Genomic DNA, 23,844 nt, shown 5'->3' on the forward strand with positions numbered 1-23,844 from the left:
CCAGATTTTATTCCTCTGCTCAAGATTCACAGCTCTGACTTCCTTAGAGCGAGTCCCCAAAACCAGCAGGCTACTTTGGCTGCCCTCTGCTGCAGCTGGGCTGTTCTGCAGGGAAGAATTCAGGATCTTAGTCTCCTATCTTCTACTTAATGGCCTTGCTGGCCTTGCAGTCATAGAATCATAGAATAATTTGGGTTGGAAGGGACCTTTAATGATCCTCTAGTCCAAACACCAAGCCTAACTATCTCCAGTCTAATCCCCAGCCTAACTACTATCCTACTGCTTAAGAGGAGCAGTCATAAATGGGTGAGCCTCTCTCAGTTCTCTGAAATAACAGCTGCCGTTAACTACCTGCCACCTTCACAGAAGGACAGCACTCCAATTGGAAGCAGTTAGAGCTGTCTGTCCATGTTTCAGAGTAGGGCCCTGGAATGGTGGTTTATATCCTTAGTTTTGAGCATTTGGAGAAGCAGATCCCATTCTGAAGTTACTAATTTTCCCACATACTGTGTCACAAATCTAGTCACTCAGTGCACAACCCTGGATTCCACTTTGTCAACAGCCACACAATTAATTAATTAAAAGATCAATGAGTCTGAAGTACTACATTCACAAGACTTGCTGCTAAATGCATCACTATAGGAAACGGTCAATATTTCATGTTTTAGGCAGTGACTACAATTTGTAGGAGAGTTTACCGAGATAAGAACTGGCCCAGTGGGCCAAGCACCCCCTTTAGCTAGCCCCTGCCCAGGGCGTCAGGGGAATGTGCTTACAAGCCACCGACTCTTACTGAGTGGCTTTCCAATCCACGCATCTTTTTGCCCCACCATTGCTTCGAAACCCCAGCCTTTCCCTGGCACAACCATCCACCATGCTAACTCAGGGTTGACTTTTCTGTGTTATTGCTATTGCTACCATCTAACCTGTTCATTAACTCAGCTCCTGCTGCATCTCATTGTATTGATACTGTTGCCTTAATTCCTACAAACTTCACGGCCTATTCCTGTTTCAACCCTCTCTCTTCTGACACAAAAATATCCCATTTAACACAAAAGCTGGCCCAAAAAGGCCTTCCTTCAGTACGATTCCTGTAAACCCATTTGACAACAGCCAGGATCTCAGTGCAATTAAAAGCCCAGTCAGTTCCATCGCTCGAATTTGTGCTAGTATTTCCATTTGTTTCCCCCATTTGTCTGTGCAACTGTGTTTCTTCAAGGAAGACCATCGGGGGGTGGGGGTGGGGCATGGAGGAGTGTTCAGACTAGCTAGCGACTGGCATAACATACTGAGCTAGTGTAAATTAGAACACTTCAGTTTAGGACTAAGAGAAAATTCACAGCTGAATTATAATTTAACCACTAATCCCATTTTTTGAATGTGCTCATTACTATATTGCTATTCTAAAATGCAGAGATGCTGACTTGCCATTCAGTTACATGGTCATCATACCTGTAGACATGATCAGCTTTTCTAAAGAAGCTGTTCTGCAAGAGGTTTAAAGGGAATGCATGAGGGGAGGTGTCAGCGAACAGAGCGCGCAGCCCTGCAGCACAGATCTTTGAGAAAGAAGTGTGTCTTGTGGGAGTGCTTTGCTAAGTAAGTCTATGCTAGAATGGCCAAGGTGTCAGCTGAAGACTTGTTTCACCGGCAAGACAGCTTTTGTCCCCAGGTCATTCACCCCCTCATAACTGGCTGAGGTATAAACAAACTTCATAAACATACCTCAGAGTCACAACCGCCAGACAGACATAGTTACACAACAAGAGTAACTAATGGCATCACTTCGTGTACATGAATGTGAATAGCTTTGGAGTGGCAAAGGCAGAGATAACGCCAGCTGTTTTTTACATTCCCATTCACTTGGTTCACAACAGAGTGGCTATCAATGCTTATCTTAAGAAAAAAACTGGGTGTCTCAATACAAGTATATTTTTCTTTCCAGTGGAGAATTAAGTTCCAGGAACTTCATGCTGAATGCAGACTGTGCCTCTTAGAACTGGAGATTGCATATTCCACTCAGTACAAAGAATGAAACCTCAAAGAAGAGCGTCAAATTGACTCTCGCTTATTTTATATATTAAGCAGAAAATAGTAAATGCTCCAGTTTCTAAAAAGGGGAAAAAAAGTTCAAAGAAATATCCCAGGCAATGGAAGCAATCACAAGAGCTCTGACTAGGAGACAGTGGGGTTTTTTTGTGCACTTAGAATAAGATAGTTCAGCCAGTTCAGAACCAGAAAGAGTGGGCAGAATGTGGGTTTTTTCCCCCTCTCCTAAGGAAAAACATTCTAAGAATCCTAAAAGCATATCCGTAAGTTTTAATTTTGTGGCATAAAGTCTCACCAACTTAACTTGCGTGAACTAGAAATTCTCTGTATCTTCAAAAATGACAAGCCATAGTACAGAGGATAAGCTAGAATAAACATCTGCAACAGTACTTTGGTTTATATAATTTATCTTATCTTAGGTTCATCAACACCCTTCTGCCTATTGCCGTATCATATATTGGTGCTCCTAGCTGCAGTAGGTTCTTCTAATAAGGTTCTGAACGAGCAGCCCAACACCAAGTGGACTTTGCTTAGGGTAATACTGGACATCTGTGGTCATCTTTGCTCTTGTGGTGTAACCACTAGACTATGTATTTTTTCATCTGTTTTAACCGTACGTGAAGCTCACCAGAATTTTCTCTTCTTACACAGTGGCAAGGGGGCCGACCGCAAGCAATAACATACGTCTACATGACTGGACACATCATTTGAATACAAAAATGCAGCACAGACATATTTACTCAGAGCTAGTTAAGACTCACATTCTGACTCACCGTTATGGCATGAAGACATATGCACTGGCCCCCATTTCCACAAAGAGAATGCAAACCTTACTCTATGCCAACCATGCCTTCAGAACAACAAGGCATAGTGCAGTAAATGTACAACACCAGAGATACAGTCAGGAAGGGAAATCCTAGCTTGCTTCCTGAGCATAAACAAAATGGTTGAGCACTGTAATACTGAAAAGTAGGTGTCAATGTTATGCATGTATTGCATAAAGTATTACATAAATAGCGACAGTGTATTCATACATATGTGGGCTTACCTTTAATTATATCTGTAGGCTTCACAGACTTCTAAAGTACCTTTTCTGTTTCCAGTGCATTCCTCTTCCTAGGCAGTTAGTCAAGCAGAATAAAACAAAAAAATCCATCGAGCTGAAATAATGTATTTTTAATACTGGAAAATTCAAGTTCTTTTTCAGTCAGCTCTCCCGCTCTTACAGTAAAGGACCCCTGTCTTCAGCTAATCTCCTATCAGGTCCCAAACAGCCATTTGTGCATCTGCACCCACCAGTGCTGGGGTGGGGGCCCAGGGGTAAGCCTGCATCCATAGCAGAAAATGGAAAAGGCAGGGCGAGCAGGAAGAGCAGCACTTTGTTTTCCTGCGGGAGCTGCTGGGGCAGGAACCCACCACCCAGCCACCCACCTATACCTTTGCTGTTCCTGTAACACTGGGAACAAGGAGCTTTGCAAGTGGGAAGCTGAAAATAGCTGTCCAAATGGGAGTAATCGATTCCCATGTCCCTGGAACAGGAAAAGTAGGCACCACACCACACCCTGCAGCCTGCAGCTTGCTTTGCCTACTGGCTTGAGCTGGCTCCAGGCAGAAATCCAGTTCAGCTGGAAAACTTCTTCCCTCGTAATACATCCTGTTAGTGGACTGCAAAACAGGAAGTTTGTATGTGTAAATAAGAGTGCCTTTCCACTCATTTTGGCTAAGGGCTAACAGCTGTAGATTCATCCAATTTGCATTCAAGAGAACAGTACTACTTCAGAGTGATTCTTGGACATCCTCATTATGTCATGAATTTATCAGCGGACTGCATCACTGACGAGGGTAATTAGGAAGCTATGATCTGGGACCAGGAGGAGTCCTCCAAGCCTTTAAACACAGTTCTTCTCTTCATACAAACTGAAATGAAAATTTACCAAATGGAATTAAAACCTGCTCCCCATCTCCCATACATACTTCCCCTGGAAGGCCAGGAAAAGATGTGCAATCCATTTCATCCTTCCTTTTATTCATACCAGTTTGTAACTTTAACCAAAGCATACAGATGGAAGTAATTTCAATCTCGACACCTCACTATCTTTGCAACATCTTTAGTTTTTCTATTGGTAAAATTGTACAGAACGAAGCATTAGCTGCAGAATACTTTGTTACAACTTCATAAAGCACCAGCTAAAGGTATAAAATGTCATAACCTATGTGACTTTTCTGGGCAAAAGTTCTTTTTCCTTGATGTTTGGCAGAGTCAAAGCAACATTATAATTAAAGAGTGTTAAAATTAACCCCTTGTCCTAGCTTTTTGAGAAGCTGGGCAGTGGCATGGAGACAGGCTGAGCCCCCTTGTCCCTGACTTAGCTTACCCCAGGAGACCAACTTCACAGTGCTCCAAGGATGGCCCAGAGCCTATCGTACAGCTCATACCTCCTCCACAAACAAAATGTTTTGGGCACGCAGGGGCAAAGCCTGACCTCATGCTGGCCCTGGCTGTGTACTGAGGCACATTGCACCCCTGCGTGGGGGAACAGCAGTGGAAGGTGATCTGCCCCACATGTGCTGACAGCAGTCTGTGCAATGCCGGGATAAGCCTACCCAGCCCCACCCTGCACTTCATGCTGTGTTCCCGGGGAAAGCAAAACAGGCAGAGGCAGCCCACAAAACATTCATGAGTTGTTGCAAGCAGCGTTACCCTATTTTTCTTTCTGGCTGTTGTCCTATGAGTGCTTTTCCTAGTCCCTTAATAGTAGAGCAGGTGCTCTGCTCCCAAAGCTGGATCCTCCCTGCTTTTGCAATTAAGAAGAATGAAAGAGGCAGGTGGGCCAGCAGCTCTTTAGTTTTTTGGATTATTGGGAGGAAGATGCTGCTGTGGTAGCAGTGAGGCAGGCTGGGGAAGGGAGGTGCTTCTGGGGGCCTTAAATGTCACTCTCGTCCAGAGTTTCATTAAAAAACAGGTATCAGTTTTGGTGAAATGTTTAAGGCATTGAGTTCAGCTTCTATGTCCCCTTTTCACCTAAGAAAAACTGGAATGATTTTGGCCAATATTATTATGATGGTTTTGACAAAAATTGTACAGAGGACACTACTTTATTATAGAATGATACCTAACACAGTGAATGTAAAGTTATAGGTTAAGCTCTAAGCTTGTGTTGTAAAAATCCATTTTAAAAATAACGTTTAGTGTTAGTGAAAGCATTACTATACACCTACTCATAAATGTAGGAATGCATTTAACTGATTAAATTAACAATTTTGGAGTTGAAAATATAGCCATATTTTAATTCTTTTTTAAATCTTGCTTGCTAGAGAGTTTTAATGAAAGTGTTTATTTTTATTCTGGTATTTAAAATTACAGCATTCATTTGATAATGATTCTGCAAAACAGACTTCATATAGGACAAGATAATCTAATCTTGAATTCAACTTAATAAATAAATGAAAAACAAATTTCCAAACTTGAAAGGAGTTCTCAAGAGTACAAACAAATGCAAAGAAACAATTAAGGCTAATTTGAAGTACTGCTAGAAAAAGAAAATGAAAACAGAACAGGCTTGGAACACTGTGTATATGTACACTGTGTATTTATATAGCTATAAAATCAGGAAATATAGATATGAAGAGGAATGAAGGAACACATTTGTATAATATTCTCTCAGTGGGTGAAAGAAAATGTGCCACTGGCACTTTATACAGTAACTGCCTGCAGTGCCAAAACGTGGAATCCTAGAGCCAGCATCAGTCTAAGACCATTGAGTTTTTGTAGGTTGGTTGTTTTTTTTTTTAAATGAAGTCACTGCTCCAGCAGCCTGGGAAATGAACCCTTACACAGATACTCTTCTGTTGCTCTGGTCACTTAGGATTTTCCCTGGTTGTATTGGTTTCTTATGTTTGCAGTGTCTGGTGGTAAAAATCTAATCCTTATTTGCTTGTTTAGCTTTGGAATGCTATTCTAATAATATTACAAGCAGCATTATCTTTTCTAGTTTTATTATAAACCTTTCTAAAAATGTTATTTCCAATAAACATAAAATGTTTGTGAACCAAACTTTAAGTCACAACTCCTGACTTTCTAAGCAGTGGCGGGGTCAGTACTCACAAAAGTTGTAATTATTTTCTTTTCAGCTGTGGTTCTTATTTTGTATTATTCCATCACTGCCTTTTAAAACAGTTCTTTTATTTAAGAGTACACCCATGCAACACGTAAGAGTGGCACTGTTAATTGCCCTATGCCCAGCTCAATAGAGCAGCCCAGAGAACATGCAATATGACACAAATAGCTTCCTCCTGAATACAGTAAGATAGCTAAACAAAATATCCGGTATCTGGCAACATTTAGGATACCAAATGGATCTTCATGCAGAATATCTGTAAAACAAAAGCAAGTCTTTCAGAGTTTTAATAGCTCCAGAACTAGAATATGCTGAGCCCCCAGTGAGCAAGCACGGGGAGCCTGGGGCTCACCTTCCTGCGGCCCCGCTGCAGGCTGCCTGCAGACCCAGGCAGGAAGCACTAACTCAGCCTATGGTAAATTCTGGGTTTTTAGATCCTCTCTTAATCCCCTGGGCTCAGATCTGCTATTGTAACATGAGAGGGAAAGGTAGTTACTGTCCAAACTTAAACAAGCTCTGTTTTAGTGATTGTTCTTGGTGCAAAGCCTAGGACTGTCATGTGCCCTCAGAAATGCCTTTTTTCCTCCACATCCTACTCCCAGTAGCCCAAGCTGGGTATCTTGCTAGCTGTAGCCTGTGTTGGCATTTTTACAATCCCACCTAGAGCTTCTTTGCTGCAAGGCCTACCAGGAGCCCTGGTCCCCTGGGGACAACCAAGTGTTGCTGGATCCCGGAGCGCAGAGGCTGACAGCACCAGAACCACAAATGGAGCTGGTGGGTCCAGGCCGCCTCCAGTGGGGTGGAGGCCCAAAGCTGTTCTGTTTCAGGGCTTAGACGTGAGAAGAACCAGGATGCACTGTGGAGGTAGTCTTGGAGCCAAACACTATAGGGCACCCCTTCCCCAGGCAGATACCTCTAAATGAGTCCTCTTCCCTTCTGATGTTTTCACACAGGGCACCTGGGCTGTTTTCTCTCTGCCCCAGTATTTCTTCTGGGCTCAAGACCAATTTCAGAGCTCTGCTTCCCTAGCCTTTATTTCCTCCCTTTTGAAGCAGCCATCTCTACTTATACTGCAAGTGCAGGCACCAAGGTCTGCCTGCAATGGCAGTTCAAAGCCTGCATTTTGGAGGTGAGGGTACTCAACTTAGATTTGTGGGTTTCTGTGTTTTCAAGTAGAGGAAGCCATCAAACCCACATCTTATGTCCTGGATGAGTTCTCTAACCTTTAGTACCTCTCATATAAAGTGGTGGGGTTTTTTCAAATTAAAAAAAAAGAGTCTTGATCCCTGCACAATTCTAATATTGGTGCCTACCTCCAAAGAAAGTTATGGGCAATGGCTTTGGCCACTTAATCCTCAGACTGTGGGTTGTTTTGAATCCCCATTCTGAGATTTGTAACTCTTTCATAAGCACGGACCAGGGAAGTCAACGGTAACTCTGTTCCAAATACTACTCCTGGGACCTAACATTAAGTATTGCAAAATATTTGCCCACATGTTTTGTCTAGTTCTTACCACTGACATTAGCCTTTACCTTAAATTAGCTTTCTCTAGTCCTTATACCTATTATGGAGATAAAAATAGCTCTAAGGACATTCAAGGAGAATTTTCATTCATGACTCAAGCTTATATATACAAGTTACTATAACAAGTTAACTATACAAGTTACCTTAGTATTGAAGAACTAGTACACGTTTCAGGGTTTCTATTTAATCACTAATGAAAACTATCAAAACCAAATGTAGACTGAGCTGTTTCACTGGACAAAATTGCCTTATTGTTTAGAGACCAGTAGATGGCAACCACCCATTGCAATGTCAAAGGTAAATGAAAAGTGAGCTGTTTGGGTAGTGCATTTATTATGTGACAGCTTGAGCAACAAAGCTCTGCTACTCCACATAAAGAGAAAGCATCAGTTTTATTTTTACTCCTCCTTATACACGCCTTTTGAAGGAGAGAAGTGAGATGCCCTTTTACATATCCAGTTTTGACAAATTATAATTGTGAACATTCATTTAACTGCAGTATCTTATGGCTGCTCCTTACTGCTAATATCAGTCAAAAAAAGAACAAGTCAATGGCAAAAAACAGATCCAAAGCAATCAGACTGTCCTAGCTTCCACAGCAATAGCCTCAATTCTTACCATGATTAATTAGATTCATTATAGGTAGAAAAGAAGCAGTTACAACTGAATAACTATGATCCTGGGATTGGAAATAGACCTCCTTTTAGAAACTGACAGAGGTTATTGACATAGCAGTTAATCTCTCCTGGCTATCTGAGTGGTCTTACAGAAAATATCAAATTGACATGGTCAAGTTTGAAGAAATTCTGATTCTTTCTAAAACATAAGATTAAAAGTTCTTAATTTTTAAAAGCAAGCACCGTAAAGGTTTGAAAAGATCCTCTCAGCCCTCCAAGAACCTTGCGTTTACACTTCAGAAAAGAATCTCCATCATTAAAACTGGAAAACAGTTACAGAAATACATCAGTAACCTTACTAGAAGGATACTTAACTACCTGTAGTCATATTACGTTTTAATTTAGCATTAATTAAACCATATTTTGTGAATACATTTTCAATTAGGATCAGTATACATAATACATGCATGGATGCACACAGAAGTAGAGTGTCCATAGCGCAGAAAACCCCAGACCTTAAGACCTCTGAAGGTTTCCAGCATCGCTTAACACTGTGATTAGCAATTTTACAAGAAATACGCTACAAATAGCTAAACCAGCTAACAGGAAGAGCGTTGTCATTTAGTAGAAGTAAAACAAAGTACTCTGCATTACTGGGATGTCTCCATACAAGTTCTCAAGTACTTCACAAACCATTAACTTGAAATGCATTAATTTGCAGTCTTGCAGTAGAAAGGTGAATATGTTTACTCTCAAACTCACATCTTTGCTAGGAAGACTTAGAAAAATACTTGATGCAAATAAAGTAACCTTTTGCTTTTCATAGAATCATAGTATCATAGAACCATTTCAGTTAGAAAAGACCTTTGAGATCATGAAGTCCAACCATTAACCAAGGACTGCCAAGTTCATCACTAAACGCTGTCCTTAAGCACTGCATCTGCGCTTTTTTTAAACACCTCCAGGGATGGTCATTCCACCACCTCCCTGGGCAGCCTGTTCCAATGCCTGACCACAATATTTTTTTCCTAATATCCAATCTAAACCTCCCCAGTGTAACTTGAGGTCATTTCCTCTTGTCCTATTGCTAGTTACCTGGGAGAAGAGACCTACACCCACCTGCCTACAACCTCCTTTCAAGTAGTTGTAGAGAGCAATAAGGTCCCCCCTGAGTCTTCTCTTCTCCAGGCTATACAACCCCAGTTCCCTCAGCTGGTCCTCATCAGACTTGTGCTCCAGACCCTTCTCCAGCCCCATTGCCCATCTCTGGACACGCTCCGGCACCTCTGTGTCCCTCTTGCAGTGAGGGGCCCAAAACTGAACACAGGATTCAAGGTGCGGCCTCACCAGTGCCAAGTACAGGGGGACGATCACCTCCCTAGTCCGGCTGGCCACACTGTTTCTGATACAAGCCAGGATGCTGTTGGCCTTCTTGGCCACCTGGGCACACTGCTGGATCATGCTCAGCCAGCTGTTGACCAGCACCCCCAGGTCCTTTTCCACCAGGCAGCTTTCCAGCCAGTCTTCCCCAGCCCTGTAGCGTGGGTGTCCTGTCATCCAAGTGCAGGACCCGGCACTGAGCCTGGATGAACTTCATACCATTGGCCTCAGCCCATCAGCCCAGCCTGCCCAGATCCCTCTGCAGAGCCTGCCTGCCCTCAAGCAGATCAACATTCCCCCTGCAGCTTGGTGTCATCTGCAAACTCACTGAGGGGGCACTCAATCCCTTTGTCTAGATTGTCAATAAAGATATTAGACAGAACTGGCCCCAACACTGAGCCCTGGGGAACACCTTGTGTGATCAGCCACCAGCGGGACATAGCTTCATTCCCACCACTCTTTGGGCTCAGCTGTCCAGCCAGCTTTAAACCCAGTGTATAGTGCACCTGTCTAAGCCATGAGCAGCCAGTTTCTCCAGGAGAATGCTGTGGGAGATGGTGTCAAAGGCTTTACTAAGGTCCAAAGGAGACAACATCCACAGCCTTTCCCTCATCCACTAAGTGGGTCATCTTGTCATAGAAGGAGATCAGGTTCATCAAGCAGGACCTGCCTCTCACAAACCCAGGCTGGCTGGGCCAGATCACCCAGCTGTCCTGCACATGCTGCATTGATGGTGCTCAGGATGAGCTGCTCCATAACCTTCACCAGCACTAAGGTCAGGCTGACAGGCCTGTAGTTCCCTGGATCCTCCATCCTGCCCTTCTTGTAGGTGGGCATCACACTGGCTAACCTCCAGTCTGCTGGGACCTCCCCAGTTTGCCAGGACTGTTGGTAAATAATGGAGAGCACTTTGGTGAACTTCTCCCCCAGCTCCCTTGAGTGGATGCCATCCAGCCCCATAGACCTGTGCACGTCTAAGTGGAGCAGCAGGTCACTGACCATTTCCCCCTGGGCTGTGGGGACTTTATTCTGCTCCTCCTCATCCCTGTCTTCCAGCTCAGGGGGCTGAGTACCCAGAGGGAAGCTGGTCTTGCTATTGAAGACTGAGGTAAAGAAAGTGTTCAGTACCTCAGCCTTTTCCTCATCTTTGTGGCAATGTTCACACACACACACACACTGCTCCTCCCCCCAAAATGAAAGATGCAGATTACCCTTGGCCCTCTTTTTGTTTCTAATTTATTTGGTAGAAAAAAAATTTTGTTATCTTTTATAACAGTGACCAGCCTGAGCTCTAGCTAGGCTTTGGTATCACTAATTTTTCCCCTGCATAACCTCGTGACACCCTTGTAGTCCTCCAGAGTTGCCTACCCCTTTATCTAAAGTTGGTAAACTCTCCTCTTTGCCCTGAGTTCCAGCCAAAGTTCTCTGTTCAGCCGGGCTGGTTGTAAAGGAATGGAGCTGGGTTAATTAGCATTGATAATATACAGCTGTGGGCTGGCTTCAGGGGTGGTGGGTTGGCTGATGTAGATATGGTGCAGCTGTGGCTGGTTCTGTTAAGTGGTTGTGAGCCAATGAAGAGAGAGCAGCTAAAGAAGAGAGAGGAGGAAGAAGCAGAGAGAAGGGTGAGAGAGAGAGAGAGAATGCCCATGCCCTGGATGAGGAGAAGGCAGCAGGGGGACTGGTGTGAAGGGTATGTTGGTATGTGATGGTAAAAGATCTTGTTCCAGCTGGCTAGTCTGGAGAGTGCTGTGACAATTGGTGCTCTGTGTGAGGCCCTTCAGATGATGAGACTGAGTGTAATGAGTGGTGACAGCAATAATGGCTGTGCCGGGGGACATTTGGAGTTTTCAACAGTGACAGCGGTGCCCAGTGTAGTGGAGACAGGCGGGGATAGTCTGTGATCTAGATCACCTTGAGATAGGCGGGAGAGCCTGGGGACCTGGATCAGATACCAGTAAAGGTGAGCCGTTGGGATCAAAGAGAAGGAAGGCTGACTGCCATCGAGTTAAGAGGCTGAGGGTAATCGGCAATGGCAGCGGAGTACACAGCCAGATGTGGCAGCAGCCCACAGCGGTGGCGGGTCCAGAGCGTGTCCGGCCAGGCAGCGGTGATGGCTGTGCTGGCGGAAGGCGCGGGAACAGCGCGGTGCCGCGGGCAGTTTCTGCCGTTGCTGCTGCTGCTCGGCCTGGTGGTATTCTTGCTGGCATTTATGTGCTCGTTGAAGGTGTCTCCACTTGTAGAAGAAATGGGCGACCACAAGGCTGTTAAGAAGTTTTTCAGGACGCAGAATGATGTGTTAGCGTTGTATTCTAGATCTGCTGCTGCTGCAAGCTCACTCGGGTTACTGTCTAGTGTGACCCAAGAGGTGAAAGGACAAGGCATGATAAGTTCATCAGAACCCCCCTCTGAAGAAATCAAAATCCCAGATGCTAAGAAAGCAGATGAGAAGAAAGGTGATCAACCTGTAGAAGCTGAAAAACCCAAGATAAAAGTGAAGAAGGAATTCAGGGACAAGTTGTCTGGACTGTGTGAAAAGTTTATTTGTAAAAAGGTTGTGATGATTGTTAAATACCTAAGGTATGAAATGTTAGAAAGAAAAAACAAGGGGGGGGAGGGATTTGTAGAGGAGTCAAAGGACTGTATGAAAAATTTATTTGTAAAATAGTTGTAATGATTGTTAAAAACACAAGGTATGAAATGTAAAAAAAAAAAAAAAGGGGGGGGAATTGTAGTGGAATGGAGCTGGGTTAATTAGCATTGATAATATACAACTGTGGGCTGGCTTCAGGGGTGGTGGGTTGGCTGATGTAGATATGGTGCAGCTGTGGCTGGGCAGCCAAGGAAGAGAGAGGAGGAAGAAGCAGAGAGAGAGCGTGCCCTGGATGAGGTGAGATGAGAAGGCAGCAGAGGGACCAGCATGAAGAGTATGTCAGTATGTGATGGTAAAAGACCTTGTTGCAGCTGGCTAGTTTGGAGAGTGCTGCGACAGCTGGTCATCTTCCCCGGCAGCTCATCTTTTGGCACACTTTGTTAAAGCTACAGTTTTACAGGAAGTCTGTGGTGAGCTTTACTGAGAAGGTTTGACTTCCCCTACTGTGAGTCCCAGTTACACACACAGACAGACAAAGTTTAAAGTACAATACTAACATTTTTTGGAATGGTAAGCAAGATTATGAACATCAAGACACAGCAAAGACTAGAAAGTAGTAAATAGGAAAACTGCTAGCAGCAATGCAAGATTATGGGGCTCCATACTTAAAATCCTTATGGAAAGTAAGAAGGTGCCCCTGGGACAGATAGTAAGGCAGAGGCTTCTGCAGCAGCTTCTGCCGAGGTGTCTGACAAATTTTAGGGGTTTCACACTGAATATTTATACCATAAGGGGAGAGATCTGATAATCATCACAAAACTGTACAGCACCAAACTGCAACCTGATGATATTATGTGCTTTGTGCACTTTCCCATTGTGTACTTGTCCTCTAGAGTGTAAGACAGCACTAGCTTTCTAGGTCTTAGCAGCTCTTGAGCTGTGCCTTTATAAGAGCAAAAGGTCACAGTCACAGACAAGCTTTCACAGCAGTAATGTCAAGGTCTGAGCCCTTGTGCAGGCCGGAGCCCAAGTGTCATCCTGTATCAGGAGAACAGATAGTTTTAAAGATTCAAGATCTGCTGTTTCCATGAAGATTTGATATTTATCACAGAAGAAGTCTGCAAGAGACCATGAAGGACAGTAACTCCCCTTTTTTACAGTTGCAGTCAGTACAGTTTAGTTTAAAGTTCAAAGGAATCCATATGGAGATTCCCTTCCGTTCAATACTTCATACGTATCAGTAGCACAAAATACACTGGCATGCACTGTAAAAATACTCAGATTTTTAGCAGAACCCTCCCCACAGTCTGAAATTCTGTGTTAGGTATCTGAGTAGGGGTCAGTGGCATTCCCAAAAGATTATGCTACATTTCTCTTGGATGTGCACTGCAATGTGTATATAATGAGCTGCGCCAAAGTCTTCTGAAGATTGTGGTGTGATGAGAATATGCATACCTCATGTACGTTGGTAAAAAGGCCCCATAAAAATGTCACTCCAGCCTTTTCACTCTTCTCCTCCTGCACTTTCTGAAATTTGAAAAAGCCAGAATTGCCCCTTACTATTGTGCAGAAAAAAACATCTCTGAACTGTTTTTAGCAGAACATTTCTGTGTCTTTGATGAAGACACTGGAAATGTTCCTCGTTGAGAAAAGCTGTAACATGTAGTGTGACAGGCATGTTTGTTTGGTCACTTTGTAGTGGGGAATGAAAATATGATCGAGCACTAAAGCAGGTGTTTGAGCGTTGACTTCTAAGCAAAGAATAAAGTACAGATTTGCTTGGGGATTTTGCTTACTCAACCCTTACTTCAGATGCCATTTAAAGCATGATTTAAAGGAGGGGTAACCAGAGGGACAGTCCAGTAAAGTGCTGAGTGATTCTGAGGTGCCGAATGCTATCCGTTACCATTGCTTGCAATGAGATTTAAAGGTAATCAATGTTGGCAGGATCTGAACCATCATAAATTATGAAGATAAGATGGTTAATAAAAGAATGCAAATACGGAAGGTAAGTTTGTGTTTCTTGACAGTGTTCAGCATGACTTTTGTAATTATTAACTTAATGCTAAATGCCTGAGATAGTCTTTGTTCAAATGCCTCAGTCTAGCTCCATATTATCTCCTAACAACATTTCCACAATGAGGAAAAGAAAGACAACAGATTCACCTCATTCATCCACAGATTTGACTGAAGGGAAGGAGAAATTAAGATTGAAGCAAGAGGTTGGCCTCATTAGTGGAGTGTCATTAATTGCAGGTACCATGATAGGCTCGGGGATCTTTATGTCCCCCGAGGAGGTGCTATACCGTATGGGAAGCCCTGCCAGCAGCCTGCTTATCTGGGCAGCGTGTGGTCTCCTCGCCATGTTCGGAGCCTTGTCGTACGCTGAGCTTGGAACCATAATTAAAGAGTCTGGAGGTGAATATATTTACATCTTGAGGATTTTTGGTTCTTTTCCTGCTTTCCTTTTTGCCTACACTTCTGTTATCCTAGTGAGACCAGCTGGTTTGGCAGCTGTCTGTCTGAGCTTTGCTGAATATGCTGTTGCACCGTTCTACCCAGGATGCTCATCTCCGCAGGTTGTCATCAAATGTACAGCTGCTGCCTGCATCCTGCTTTTAACTATCATCAACTGTCTCAATGTGAGGCTGGCGACGTCGATTATGAACATTCTTACAGCTGCCAAACTATTGGCTTTGTTGGTGATTGTGGTAGGCGGATTGGTGCTGCTTGCCAAGGGACAAACTCAGAGTTTTCAAAATGCTTTTCAAAACACGACTGCAGGTATTGGGGCAGTTGGAGTGGCATTTTACCAGGGACTTTGGTCTTATGATGGCTGGAACAACCTGAACTATGTAACTGAGGAACTGAAGAAACCTGAGGTGAGTGAGCTGAGTTTTACTTACTTAATCCTGCTGCTAATATGATTGAATCTGTCTATGAAGGGTTTAAAGCATTGAGGAAAGACTACTGAGCTTTCTTCATGATTTGTTCTGTCTTCTTGGCAAGACACTTAAGGCTATGTCCAGAAAGGGTAAAACCGAGTCCCTACACAAAACTAACAGCCTACTGACAAGAAAGCACTAAAATACCCCTTTGACTGGCAACAAAGCTATTAGGCAGCACTTGGATGCTTTGAGATGAAGCTCTGTCTTAGTGTTTAGAGGATCTCACTATAGATACCTAGATATACGCAGAAAAGCACTCACAACTATAATCCATAAAGGTTTCTTAACGCCACATACTCCCTAAAGACTTGATCTATAATGTATGTATCAAAAAACCACTTATCTCTCCTCATGGCATGGAGTGGGGACTTCAGAGCAAGCCAAGCCTCACTGGAGAGGGAATCTAACTCTCTGAATGACCCCTGTCTTTCAACACCCACTTCTTTGGCGTTGTTCTCTCCATGCTATAGGCACTGAAGCAGCTCATGTGCATCTTACATCAGCCCTCTCTGTGCCATATTACCTATTTTCACAGATCAGACACTACAGCAGTGAACAACCCTTTTCTAGAAAGAGCTGTGTGAGTGCAGAGTGTACAGAGTGTGCTTTCTACCAGCCCTCCACACAAGATTTTACAGATTAAATGAAAGTGCACAGTTAAATGTTAACCTAAATGGCAGCAAAGATCCTAGGGTCATGGGGCACTTGCGGGGGGGAGGCAACAATGTAAGGAATTGCTATATCTTGTCCTACGGTGGGAATGAGGAATGCAAAAACTGGTATTTCAGGTTTTTATATATATATGATTGCTATATGATCGCTCTGCTACTTTTTTCCAGTGTTTTCAGCTGCATAAGGTAGTGCTTGTTGATTTTACTGGGCCTTAAAATGATCTGTGGTGTTCCAAGACAGCATACTGTCACTAGAAAGAAATATGTAATTCCTTCCTAGAGCAAATCTCCTTTGTGCTGCCCTGTTTTGATTTAATCTGTAGAGGAGTTAAATGTGATGCAACACACGTGGGTACTTCATCCGTGTCAGTGCGACATTCATGGGAAGATGCAGCACACCAGGAGACAGAACATGCTAGTAACAAATCAATATTAAAGTAATCAAGAAGTATGCAACAGACATCTTGGGCAGCTATGAACCAAAATCTTTTAAAATAAGATTTGGGTGGGTTTTTTTGGTTCGAGGTTGTTGGTTTTTTTTCAGGACTAACTTTTGAAATGTACAACCTTACTGTTTGCATGACGTCTTTGGGACACTGGTACAAAAACTGTCATGTGAATCTGGATTGAAGCCTTGTTCTGTGGAAAAGCTTAGTGAGCAAAGGAGTTTGAGAGATGTGGGTGGTGGCAAGGACAAAACAAGAAAAGCCCAGTGCAGGCATAGATGTGCTGCATCTAACATTCCTGCCATCCCTTTCCAGGTGACCCTTCCCAGAGCTGTGATGCTTGCCATTCCTTTGGTTACATGCCTGTATTTGCTGGTAAACGTGAGTTACTTAGCAGCCATGACTCCAACTGAACTGCTGTCTTCAGGAGCTGTGGCTGTCACTTGGGGGTGAGTTCTGCATGTGGCAATGCAGCTGTTGCAGCCCAGTAAAATACGGGTTCTCCCCTGAGTTTCAGGGGATCTGCTATTCCCAGTGAGAATGGCAGGACTGCATTGGTCAGGCCAGGAAGACATGTCAGGCTGTGTCGCAGGGAAGTGTGCTGCCAGTCCCCTCTCTGTCACCTTCAGGACACTGTACAACCTGCCCCCACCGAAGGCCAAGGCTAACAAGCCCCGTTCGGCCCATGGGGTCCAAAGTTCACCTAGGCTGCCAAGACAGGGTGCTCTGCAGCACATCTCTTCCCATTCACTCTCGAAACCTGTGGCTCCCTTCCAAATCATGTTTTTCCCCATGGAAAGTGGCCATAAAGAGGTAGTGAAGTGCGCACCAGGAGCATCTCAGGACAGAAACTGAGGATGCAGCAAGGGTGTATATCCAGACCTGGGGGCTGGGAGATGCCCCACATTTTAGATATTTCCAGAAACGTGGAGAGGACAATATGCCACCCACTAATGCAGAGGCAGTGGTTTGGGAGTGAGACAGGAGCCAACTGAGTGATTGCTGTCCACTCAGCACCTGGAATTAGATCAGACCAGAGTCTTTTGGTTCAGTTTCTCCATCTGTGGGGAAATGGAAAATGACACTGATCTCTACACCACCTTTGAGAAGGAGTTGGGTGCCTTTGGTAATTGTATCTTCAAATTGGCATTTGTTTTTTCAGAGTTGCAAAGAAACTATTTGTACCTGTTGTCAGCCTGAAATGTTTGTGATATTAAACAACCTCTCCGCAAGACAAGGATTTTAGGAAGAGAAGGGAGAGACTGTCATAAGAGATGTAGGCACCATCAACTCCTAACCAGATGATCTTCCACCAGAGCATCCAGCCTTAGTCTAAATATTTCCAAAGACACAGAATCCGTGATAGCCCTAAATGAGTCATATGGCAGAAATGGTGACACAATATATCCAGATTATGTTGCTGCTCATCCTCTTCCTAGAAAGTCATCAGTGACTTTGCTTCTGTGTGCATTTCACAAAATCTCGTTTGAAGGTCTGACTGAGCTCTTGCTGGATGCATTCTGTAACAGCTTTAATGTCATTATAAATAGGAGCTTTTAAAGGTCTAGTGCTTTGTTTGAGCAGGTTACAAAGCCTCACTAAGCTGCAGTGTCATGAACTTTCTCTGCACTTCCTTTCCCATCATTCCTGATTAACAAGTTATTTGTGAGCTTCCTCCTTTTTAACACATCTCCTTTTCCTGCCTGATTAATCTTTTCACCCTGAGAGTGCAATTCAGGAAGAAACATTGAACTAGCAGCCAGAAAGCTGGACACTCAAAAGCCTGGAGGATAGGTGGATGGCCACTGGTTGAGGAGGGTGTAACGGCTGTGGTTCATGAGCAAGAGATGTAGCTATTCAGGTCAGTAAGTAAGGGTGGGAGGAATATAAAAAAAGCCACAGAGGAAGACATATCACATTTAAATGTTTACTCCCCGTATAAGAAAACTGCCAGAGAGAAACATTGTTCAGTGGTGAGAGGTACAGCCACAAAGGAGCTCATGAAACTCTCCCCAGCGTTTTGCTGATGTCTGTGATTTATCAACTGCAGATCTCAGTTTGCTTGGTAGAAGTGACTCACAGTAGTGCCCATAGTTCATTTTCAGGGTCCAAACAGCAAAGCACCAAACTTATAAAAGCAAAAATACACAATTGCTACAGATTTTACTATTACTTTTGTGATATATGTTGTTTTCCCTTGAGACCTTATGGTTGTGGAGTCACATGATTATAGGAGATACCCAGATTCCATCATTTTGAAAAAGGGAAAACATTTTCGTTCTGGTTATTGTAATTAGCTTAACTCAAAGCCTGAAGGACCATAACCCAGGTATTAAGCTTCTAAACTACATTTTTTAAGTTGTTGTGATAGATAAGCTCCTGCCATGACTTTAGAAAGCCCAGCTCTTGATTTTTGAATGTTTGGGATAGGTGATACTAAAAAAGAGTTCTTAGGGCATAAAGACGTACAATTTAGATGGAAATATAAAGTGTTCTAAAAAACTTCTGAATTTGGAATTTTTGCCAATTAGATTAGTAGTGTATTTGTGTGTATATGTGTATGTGACAGTTATCCCCAAACACCAGCATTTATTACTCAATTAATAATCTTCATGCTGCTTCATTCCAGAAGACAAGCTTCACTTTCAGGTGCGAAGATTATCACATCTTGCAAATATTTACCTCAAACTCTATTTGTAACCCTGCTACTTCTTCTGTTATGGAGAAAGCAAACCATAAACGTCTGAATATGTTGTAGAACCAAACTCCTGGAATTTAAACAATTGCTTTGGCTTAAGCCTTAGTCACAGAGTAGCAGAAATGAGTGATTATGGGATTAAAGGGTTAAATTCTTATGCATATTAGGGAAGAGGTTATAGTGCAGGATATTTCTTCAGGTCTGGTGGAAACAGTTTTTCTGCGCTTTCCAAGCTAATATTATTTGCTGTAATAGCAGTATCTCCAGGATTCGTGCCACAGCATCTGTACACAAAAAATGGGGTCTTGCCTGTTGTGACAGATTTGTACACTATTGCAGTGTCAACAGATGTAGATATATATACACTGGGCAGGAAGAAAAGCTGCCTTCTCTGGATCAGTGACTAAATATGGGAACTGGAAGAAGGCTTTAAATCATTAGAAAGGCTTTGGAAAAAATTTCAGTGAGAATAATGGAGGGAAGAAACCTGTCTGGTTCTATGATGAGTATTTGATACATCTGTGAGCTGGATGTTATGGTGTGAACTCTTTCACCTCAGGGACAAAGTCCTGGGCAATTGGGCGTGGGTCATCTCCCTGTCGGTGGCACTGTCTACATTTGGTTCATCCAATGGCACGTTCTTTAGTGGAGGCCGTGTGTGCTACATTGCTGCGAGGGAAGGCCATATGGTAAGGACAAAAAAATGGGGTCTGGCTTGTAGCATGATAGCTCTTTAGGGGTTTGTTTCTTGTTCAAAGAATTTCTTCCCCATCTTTTTTGAATGTAATGTGTATGTTGTCTCCTGGATTTCTTCTTCAGCCACGTAATTTCGGAAAGAGACATAATTACCTCTAACCTGAATTTTAAGAACCGCTTTGAAATGAACAACTGAAATACCGCTTGCCGTATTGGAGCACCTGGCACAGGCTCTGTGGTGACCTAGCTAATACACCTGCCAGGGAAGGGAAACCTGGCCATGCTTGCATGCTGTAAGGCATCCTTGCTCACTCTGGGAAGGTAGCCCAGCACTGGCACACTGCCTTTGCATGCAATACAGACTACGCAAGCTGGTCTCAGGGGTGTTCCGTCCTTCCCGTGGTGTAGTCCAGTTCAGATGTAGCATCGGATGTCTCTGCTCTTCAAGCTTCATAGCAATTACAAGGTGATGCTGAGCCTTCCACCTTCCCTAGCTGGGGTTTTTAATTCGTTTTGTCAGGTGGAGCCAAATCTGGTAGCCCAGCAGAGGTCAGGCTGCTGCAGCTCCATACTCCCTGGTCCAACCGGTAAATTCATCATATATTCCCAATAGGCGCACACATACAAACACAAGTACACAACATATATATACACACATACATACATGTATATTTGTATATATACATATACAGATAGCAGGGCACACAGATTTACATATAGACACGCTTAGTGCTCACACAAACACTAGCACATCCCACACCAAGGGCCTCATCTTGTTCCCATCTTTGGCTGATCAGGGCTCTGTTAGTGGGAAATATAGATATATACATATGTACAATGTGGGTCCCTCCAGCAGCTGGGCTCAGACATTCAGTCTGCTCAGTATCTGCCCCTGAATCCCAGTCTCCCCAGTTGCTGGTACCTGGCCATACAAGCTCCTGAGGCTGCTGCTGCATTCCACCTGCTGGTATGGACCCCCTCACTCACAGGCACGCTTCTCCTTCTTAGTGCTTGAGCTGAGTTACATTTGTCCTCTGTTTTGAGCAGGCAAGTTGTGTTCCTCTTGGACCTTTCTCCTTCTTTGGTCCTTCCTCCCCACGCCATCTGGCATTTCTGCTCTCAGGTGTGAAGGATATCGCTCCACTCCTTGTACATAGGAGGGAATCTTTGATGTATATGAGTTGCCAGGTTGGTGGAGATGACTGGGTTGGTGGTTACTGGTTCCACAGTTTCTGTTACTGATGATGGTGTCTGCTTTATCGTGGTCAACTCTGTGCTAAGCAGTTCACAGATGGCCTGAATTTGACCATATCGGTTGAGTTGAACGTTTAATGCCATTTCTCAGACACTCAGCTCTAGAAGAAGTTCTTGCGTGATATCTTGGTTGGAAATTAGGGGGGTGGGGGGAGGGAAAAAGAGAAGCCTTTCTCATTAAACTTTCCCAATGAACCAAGCAATAAAGAGGCTAATGATTCTCTCTGTGTTCTGGAACAAATCCTGTTTTTCTTTGTGGTTAGTTGCATAATTGTTTCAGGAGTACTCCTCGTCTCATTTTCCAGGCATCCCAAAAGAAGTAAAGTCCCAGAGGGACATGACAGAGAGCAGAATAGTGGGACCATGCACAAGGTCCTGATGATCACCAGGAAAGCTCTGATTTGACTTGGCCTTAGTCTGTCACACTAGTAGTTTGAAAACCTCATCTTGACTGCCCAAACTGAGCATATTTGATATAAAATCAATGAGAAACAATAAAAATATTCTTGAGGGGGAGTTTCCATGTTTACACTCCTCAGAGCTGAACTGCTTTTATGTTATGTTTATTTGATGATCAAGAGTGGCTCTGGCTGCAGGCAGAGCTCCCACCAGCAGCTGAGGGGAATGAGTAAGTACGTCTGGGTGTGTGACATGATGGTATATTGTTTTGCTTTGGCTTTCAGCCAGACATTCTGTCTATGGCTCATGTGCGATGCCTCACGCCCTCCCCTGCTCTGCTGTTTACATCTGCTGTGTCTTTAATAATGGTAGTATCAGGAAGCTTCACCAGTATCGTGAACTTTTTCAGGTATGTATGTGTTGCGTTTCTGTTTGCATCCCCCGTGCTCCTGGTTTTTTTACATTGTGTTTTTTTTGGTTTTTTTTATGAGCTGGGGCTATTGCTTCCTAACCAATATTGTGGAGGGGAGGAAGGGAAGAAAGAAAAGAGCTTAGGAACCAGCATCTTTGCAATGCATGAATGCTTCTGTCACTACATACTTAACTGGATGTGATTCATCCTCATATTGAAACAAATCTATAATATTCAGATCATTCTAAAGTTCTCATTGTTTGTGCTGGAAAGGAAATGAACAGAAGAACTACTAAATTTATATCAATATTCTCCTTTTTAATTGGAAAGATGAACATCTGGGATCTGCAAGTCAGGCCTGACATTCCTGGATGATCTCACCCCAAATGTAATGCTGTCTTTTTTTTCTTTTTTTCTCTCCTAGTTTTATAGCATGGTTTTTCTATGGCATGACTATTTCTGGCCTCCTGTATTTAAAAATCAAGAAACCAGAACTGCCAAGATCTTACAAGGTGAAGTAATAACATAAAACCCTCAAACCCTTTTCCTACATTGCCCAAATGACTACAAGCATTATGAGGAAAGAGCGAGCACTGGGCTGGTTGCTTACAGATTTAGTGTGGTGGTCGTTTTTTAATTTCATGTTTTATCTCCGCAAAATCAACAAGGGGCAAGATAGTGTGAATATATAGGCATAAGTCAAGTCTGAATTCTGTCTTGATAAGCTAATAATGCTCTGCCCCCTGAGTGTGGAAAATATATCTACCATATCCTCTTTTTTTCCAAGAGATTTAAGAGGAAAATGAAGGATGATTCTGATAAAAAATGCAATCACCTGTTTATGGTCTCAGAGTTTGGTCACACTCCTCAGAGGGCAGCCCAGGTGTAAGAACCTTGCAGAGGACAAAATACTCACCCAGAATGGCCCAAGTCTTTTAAGATGGCCAGGGGACAGGTTTGTTTCCAGTAAAACAGCTAATTGGAAAGAAATCAGGGGTTACCTGTTCTTCCCCCGGTGCCGTGAGTTGAGCTGTAGCGCTTCCTCAGTAACAAAGGGAAATATTTTTACAGAAAAGAATGCATGAACAGGAACAGCCCCGTTTTCATAGGGTTCCTCCAGGATATAGATGACAGGGCGACACTGCCAGGCTGTGCAAAACAATATCAAGTGTCCTATGGGGCTCAACATGAAGAACAGTGTTCTATTAAGTTTTGCAGTTGCTGGCTTCTGTGGCTCTGTCCTGAAATTAGGATGCTGGATGAGGATGTTCACCCAACTTGTGGCAGAATGGGCTTCAAGGAAAAGAAGTTCTGTTTCTACAACAGTGTTTCATATATTGTATAACACTCCCATGTCCTTCAGGCCTGTGGATGGCATGTGAGGGTGTCAGCCTGCTGCAGCCTTTGGCTTGATGGCCTAACTCTTTCCTTAACTAGATGCAACTCACACCTAAAGGTTCCAGGTCAACTGACAGTCTGTGGCTGATGTCCTGCAGAATCAGTATGTGTATTGCAGGATTGTATTTAAGGGAAAGGTTGCCCTTGGTTTGAAAATAATTTTTATTAGCATTTTGCCAGAAGTGTTAGAACACGGTGTGGGGGGAGCAGAGCAGAGTAGAGCATCCCACTAAGACAGATGAAGTCAACGGCAGGTCTTCTCCCTGCCCCCACAGGTAACCATGAACAACATTTCCTTCAGTCTATATCAGTGCCCTTGTGTTGGACAAGGGTCACAAAAGCAAAAAAAAAGGAAAATCCCAGCTTGAATGTTCAGTTTTTCACCTTGTGAAATCATTTTCTCTTGTGCATTCACTAGCCTTTGAGGGAGAACGGCCTCAAATTTAAATTTAAATGTTTCCTGACCAGACTTACAGAAATACCCTCTGAAGTTGCCTGTCCACCTAGTTGTCAACACATGAATAAACCTTTTTTGCCCAAGGGTGCTAAGGTTCAGTTATGTAATTTGTATGCGTTGCTGTGTGTTTGATCTACAGCTCAGCTTTTGGATGCAAGGTAGTAGGGAGAGCAAGAACAGACCTGG

General features: G+C 43.4%; 2 protein-coding genes across 9 annotated transcripts in view; both read left to right on the plus strand.

Annotated features, from left to right (window-relative positions):
- LOC308064864 (uncharacterized protein) overlaps nt 1-23,844 on the plus strand; it is a 279,371-nt gene that overhangs the window by 128,325 nt on the left and 127,202 nt on the right. The window lies entirely within an intron of this gene.
- The window catches only part of LOC308064859 (b(0,+)-type amino acid transporter 1-like), a 33,654-nt gene continuing 10,266 nt past the window's right edge, over nt 457-23,844 (plus strand). Inside the window, exons 1-6 of one of the 8 annotated variants that reach the window (XM_080390015.1) lie at nt 457-11,387; nt 14,536-15,161; nt 16,660-16,793; nt 19,602-19,731; nt 21,676-21,800; nt 22,228-22,315. In XM_080390015.1, the coding sequence (XP_080246141.1) occupies nt 11,219-11,387; nt 14,536-15,161; nt 16,660-16,793; nt 19,602-19,731; nt 21,676-21,800; nt 22,228-22,315 (1,272 nt within the window). In that variant the 5' untranslated portion in view covers nt 457-11,218. Of the gene's footprint in view, nt 15,162-16,659; nt 16,794-19,601; nt 19,732-20,785; nt 21,801-22,227; nt 22,316-23,844 lie in introns of those variants that run through there. The other 7 variants (XM_080390014.1, XM_080390012.1, XM_080390017.1 and 4 more) reach the window with 7 other exon arrangements.

The sequence above is a fragment of the Falco punctatus genome, assembly GCF_963210335.1.
Source record: "Falco punctatus genome assembly, chromosome: 5".
Lineage (NCBI taxonomy): Eukaryota > Metazoa > Chordata > Aves > Falconiformes > Falconidae > Falco > Falco punctatus.